Source organism: Berghia stephanieae, chromosome 3 (genome assembly GCF_034508935.2).
Source record: "Berghia stephanieae isolate SIO BIC M18660-M18661 chromosome 3, UCSD_Bste_1.3, whole genome shotgun sequence".
Taxonomy (NCBI): domain Eukaryota; kingdom Metazoa; phylum Mollusca; class Gastropoda; order Nudibranchia; family Aeolidiidae; genus Berghia; species Berghia stephanieae.
In genome coordinates this window covers 30,986,858-30,992,838 of record NC_088362.1, presented here as the reverse complement: position 1 = coordinate 30,992,838, position 5,981 = coordinate 30,986,858, and the positions used below count along the sequence as shown (strand labels likewise).

General features: G+C 37.9%; 1 protein-coding gene across 2 annotated transcripts in view; it reads right to left on the bottom strand.

Moving 5' to 3' along the window:
• Positions 1-5,981, bottom strand: part of LOC144967521 (uncharacterized) — a 189,426-nt gene that overhangs the window by 39,889 nt on the left and 143,556 nt on the right. For both annotated transcript variants that reach the window (XM_078904898.1, XM_078904897.1), the window contains exons 7-8: positions 4,982-5,110; positions 2,518-2,636 (exon numbers count right to left, since the gene is read on the bottom strand). In XM_078904898.1, coding sequence (XP_078761024.1) covers positions 2,518-2,636; positions 4,982-5,110 — 248 coding nt within the window. The remainder of the gene's footprint in view (positions 1-2,517; positions 2,637-4,981; positions 5,111-5,981) is intronic.

Here is a 5,981-nt window from a genome sequence, read left to right as displayed (position 1 = left end):
GGGGCTAACCTTCACCGGAAATATAACGGACCAGCACAAAAATTATGTGTACCCTTGATGGTTAAGGGCTAACCCACACCGGAGACTGACTTCGATGACCCGGCACTGCCGTTCTCTGCCGTCTTCCGGATAAGCTCGAAAAACCCCCTAAAACGACAGAGGACGTCGAGTGCTTGGTATGGGTAGGTCTAGCGGCTCTTCTCTTTATTCTTAGCATTTTGTCCGTGCCTGACGTCTTTTCCGGAAGACGGCAGAGGACGGCAGTGCCAGGTTGTCGGAGTCAGTCTCCGGTGTGGGTTAGCCCTTAACCAGACTATAAACCATCAAGGTTACATATATTTTTTTGTGCTGGTCCGTTATATTTTCGGATGGCAATGTTGCCAGATAGATGCTGTGCGCTTACAAGTTAAGAAACTCACAACATTGCTATCCGGAAATATAGTTTACAGATAATTACTATAATCTTGGTTGGCACCCCCCCCCCCCCCCCCCCCCAAAAAAAAAAAAAACAAAAAACAAAACAAAAAAAAAAAAAAAAAAAAAACAAAAAAAAAAAAAAACAAACAAAAAAAAAACAAAAAAAAAAAAACAAAAACAAAACAAAAAAAACAAAAACAACACAAAAGCAAAAACAGAACAATAACAAAGACCCGAGCGACGTCAATTTCGTTCCATCTATATCTGTATTCATTTACCATGGGTTTACAAATAGAAATTTGAAGTGCGTGCTTGTGATGGAAGTTACAGAAACCAAAACTAAACTCAGTGCAGGGAGAATGAAAACTTAAGTAAAACAAAACACGGATGAGAGATTTCGTTCCGCACCCCCCGCCCCTATTCTCAATGTACCAATCTTTTAACATTGAAAAGGAGTTAAAATCTTGGGGGAAGATAGAATACAAAACGAAGTATACGGCCATACGAGTCGCTTGACTTTTTAATAAGAGTTGTCAGATTGTTTTATCTGTGATTTTGTACATTTGGCTACAAAACACAACTGTAGTAGTCGGTGAATTCCATGTTAGAATGTAGACATGGTTATTTTATGATTATCAATCCTTAATTCATGATTTTCATAATGCAAATTTAATCTATATTTGACATTTAAATAAATCTGAATTATGCGCTTTAGCTAGAAAGTATCAATGGAAAAACATCTGCCACAAATTTGTATTCCGGAAGTTTCGATTGGTATGTTCCATATTGATTTATTTCTTATGATTTTTTTTATCGTCATATATTTGTCCTCGTTTCAGCGCAAAACCCAATGTACATTGATAGAGAGACCACCCGATGTGTCAATTTCCATCAGTGTGTTGTCTTACTAGAAGATTACATCTTCCATGGATGTTTTCATTCTGGATTCAAATGGTTCATGTTTATTTATTGTCATGAGATCCATAGTCGAAAAAAAAAAAATAGGACAAGAAATATATAGATTAAGATTAAAAAAAAATATGAGCTAATTTTAAAAAAGACCAAAAAAAAAAAAAAAAAAAGAAGAAAACAACAAAAAACAAAAACAAAACAAAACAAAACAAAAAACAAAAAGACAACAAACAAATGAGACAAAAAAAAATGAAACAAGCAATACAGGAAAACCAACCCAAAACAAAAACAAAACAAAACAACAACAACAAACCCCCTACCAAAAAAAAAAAAGAACAACCCCAAAACAAACAAAAAAAACAAGAAAAAAACAAAAACAAAAACCCAACACAATAAAAAAAGCCTTATCATATTCTTCTTGATTCCAACAACAAAACAAACTGTCGTCCAAGGGAATGGCGACGTGTCAATACATTTTTAATAAAATTGAGAAACACAAAACAAAAAAACAAAAACAACAACAACAACAAATAAAATAAAACAAAAACCAAAAAAATCCTGCACATTTTATTGTATCGGTTAATTATTTCTGTTGCTTTAACTATTAGTAGAACAACAATGATTTGTGTTGTTAACAATAAATGCTGCACTTTCTTTTTTTTTTTAAACGTTCATTAGTGGAACAGCACGGTTTGTGTTGTTGACAAATGCTGCACTGCCTTTTTAAAACCGTTCATTAGTGGAATAGCACGGGTTATGTTGTTGACAAATGCTGCAGTGCCTTTTTTAAAAACGTGCATTAGTGGAACAGCACGGTTTGTGTTCTTGACAAATGCTGCACTGCCTTTTTAAAAACGTTCATTAGTGGAACAGCACGGTTTGTGTTCTTGACAAATGCTGCACTGCCTTTTAAAAACAATATCGCTGCGTATCTCACAGAAAAAAGTTGACATAACTTGATTTAAATTCATATTGAATTCACCCAAAAAAAATTGACATTTTATTTTAACAATAAAAATGACGTTAGCTAACTATAACCACTTGGCTGTCATATAAATTGACTTTATAAAAAAAATTTAAAAAACTTCGCCCGAGGTGACCTGTAAGAATAAAAATAACAAAGTAACGCAATGAAAAAAAAAAAATCGAGAGTCTGAAAGGAAAAGAAAAGAATTATGGGATACTCACAATTTTCTTTTTATGAGTATTCCAGCTATTCTTGCTCTCGATGAGGTAGGCCATGAGACAAATGCAAAGGAAGACAGCGACACCTACGATTACGGATATCGATACTTGGGTGGCCATGTCTGCGGAGAGATGTGAATAAAGAATCGAAAATTGATACAAATACAAAGGAAGACAGCGACACCTACGATTACGGATATCGATATTGGATGGCCATGTCTGCGGAAAGATGTAAATAAAGGACATTTGAGGAGGAGGAAGGAGGGGAGGAGGAGGAGGAAGAGGACAGGAGGAGGCGGAGGATGGGGAGGAAGAGGAGGGGTGATAGTGGAGGAAGAGGAGGAGGAGAACTTATATTTATTAAGAATATTTGAACCATCACATCTAACTAGAATTACTGTATCCAAGGCAAACCTGATATCCTTAATTAATTTTTGACCAATCAAAACGTGGGATTTGTGACACACCCTCAAGCTCGTTCGGACATATATATATATATATATATATATATATATATATATATATATATATATATATATATATATATATACATATATATAGCTGGTTGTTTACAAATAAAAGAAAGAAGGAAGTTGACATCACTCTGCTATTTGTTATTGTTTTTTCGACCACGAGTGTGTGATTTGTTCATCAGATTCGTTCATAAACATTGAAGAGACCACATAGATTGCTATGATGGTACGGTTGATTAAGCGTGTAGATAATATGCGCTTGTCTGAGAAGCTCACAACATTATAATCCGGAAGTATAACGGACCAACACACAAAACTATGTCAACCCTTAAACGTTTATAGTCTGGTTAATAGATAGTATGCAGATGACTTCACTCAGGCCTTTGTTATTGTTTTTGCCATCCGCGTTTGTGAGTTGTTCTCACAAAACTGTATTAACCAGACTATAAAAGTTCATGGTTACACATAGTTTGTGTGTTGGTCCGTTATACTTCCGGATGGCAATGTTGTGAACTCCTTGGCCAAGCGCATTCTATCTATAGATAGTTCGAAGATGACATCACTCAGGCCTTTGTTATTGTTTTTGCCATCCGCGTTTGTGAGTTGTTCTCACTAAACTGTATTAACCAGACTATAAAAGTTCATGGTTACACAGAGTTTGCGTGTTGGTCCGTTATACTTCCGGATGGCAATGTTGTGAACTCCTTGGCCAAGCGCATTCTATCTATACAGGTTAGTGAGAATTGCTCATAAAGGCGGATGTCTAAAAAAAATAAACAAATAACAAAGACCCGAGTGACGTCAACGTCATACTATGTATAGAACTAGTGAACATTTAAAACATTCCCTTTATTCATCCCATAGGGAAAATTTGACTCAAGGGTCTATTCCAAGGGAAAATTGGAATAACCTGGGGGTCAGCCGCAGTGCAGCCCGGGAAATTGAGCCAGGGAGAGGTGAATTACTCAAAGCCATACAGCGCAGCGGCGGGCTATCGAACTCGGCGCCTTTCGGGTACGAAGCAAAGATCGCACCGCTGAGCCACGCATCATACCAAATGCCATCGATGGAATTAACCATTAGATTTTTGACCAATCAAAACTTAGAATTTGAGACACACCTTCCCATGTGCTCGGACAAACATGGTTGGTTGTTTATAAACAATAAAATGAATGAATTCGACCGTTATCTGATCATTGTTATTGTTTTCATACCGCCATATGGGTGACTAGTTATCACACAATTTTTTCGATCATATTATAAAGTTTCACGGCCAGGTACTCATTTTACACCCGAGTACATTGAGAGAATGTGAGTAAAGTGTCTTTTCCAAAGAATCAACTATGCAACGAGCGAGGCTCGAACCCAGGATCTTCCGATCCGAAAGCGAGTGCCATACCACAATACTACATAGCCGGACAAATATAAGAAAGAAAGTACTTCCGGTGACTGTAAAGCACAAAGTTGGCTTACTATGGCCACATACGACGCCACACACAACAGTCTCCAGAAGTCCATACTTGAAGGAAAGATTAGTGGGGAAAAGAGGGAGAAGGGAGACAACGAAAGAGCTGGTTGGGAAATAGAAAAGACATGACTGGGAGCACGATGAAGGACTGCTCAGAGATGGCGCTAGACAGAGAATTGTGGAAGATCATGGCATCAAACCTCTAAGAGAAGAACCCCCGGTAAGGTAAGGTAATGCTCGTGCTTGTTTATTTTTGTCTTTCCTAAGTAGTATTAAAAAAATAAAATCCCTTCATTTATTCCATAGGGGAAATTTTTCTCTAGGATCTAATCCAAGGGGAGACTGGAATAACCCAGGCGTCAGCCGCCCCAGTGCAGCGCCGCACATTGAGTTTGGGCGAGATGACTTGCTCAAAGCCACACAACGCAGCGGCGAATGATCGAACTCGGTACTTTCCGGTGTCCGAAGCAAAGACCGTGCCGCTGAGCCACGCTGCTGCCCGTAACACATGGTCAGTGATACTTACCGATGCTCAAGCTCCCACAACCATCTTCGTCACAGTCAGCAATACAACCACAGTCGTTGTAATTGTCACATCGATACGACATACTGACACACATGTGATTTGCACATTCAAACTCATAGGAACGACACTCTGTGAGAAAATAGAAAAGTAGGTAGAAATGTCACAACGATACGACATACTGACTGACACACATGTGATTAGCACATTCAAACTCATAGGAACGACACTCTGTGAGAAAATAGAAAAGTAGGTAGAAATGTCACAACGATACGACATACTGACTGACACACATGTGATTTGCACATTCAAACTCATAGGAACGACACTCTGTGAGAAAATAGAAAAGTAGGTAGATATGTCACAACGATACGACATACTGACTGACACATATGTGATTAGCACATTCAAACTCATAGGAACGACACTCTGTGAGAAAATAGAAAAGTAGGTAGAAATGTCACAACGATACGACATACTGACTGACACATATGTGATTAGCACATTCAAACTCATAGGACCAACACTCTGTGAGAAAATAGAAAAGTAGGTAGATATGTCACAACGATACGACATACTGACTGACACATATGTGATTAGGACAGGAACGACACTCTGTGAGGAAAAAGAAAAGTAGTTAGAAATGTCACAACGATACGACATACTGACTGACACATATGTGATTAGTACATTCAAACTCATAGGAACGACACTCTGTGAGAAAATAGAAAAGTAGGTAGAAATGTCACAACGATACGACATACTGACTGACACATATGTGATTAGCACATTCAAACTCATAGGACCGACACTCTGTGAGAAAATAGAAAATTAGGTAGATATGTCACAACGATACGACATACTGACTGACACATATGTGATTAGCACATTCAAACTCATAGAACCGACACTCTGTGAGGAAATAGAAAAGTAGGTAGAAATGTCACAACGATACGACATACTGACTGACACATATGTGATTAGCACAGGAACGACACTCTGT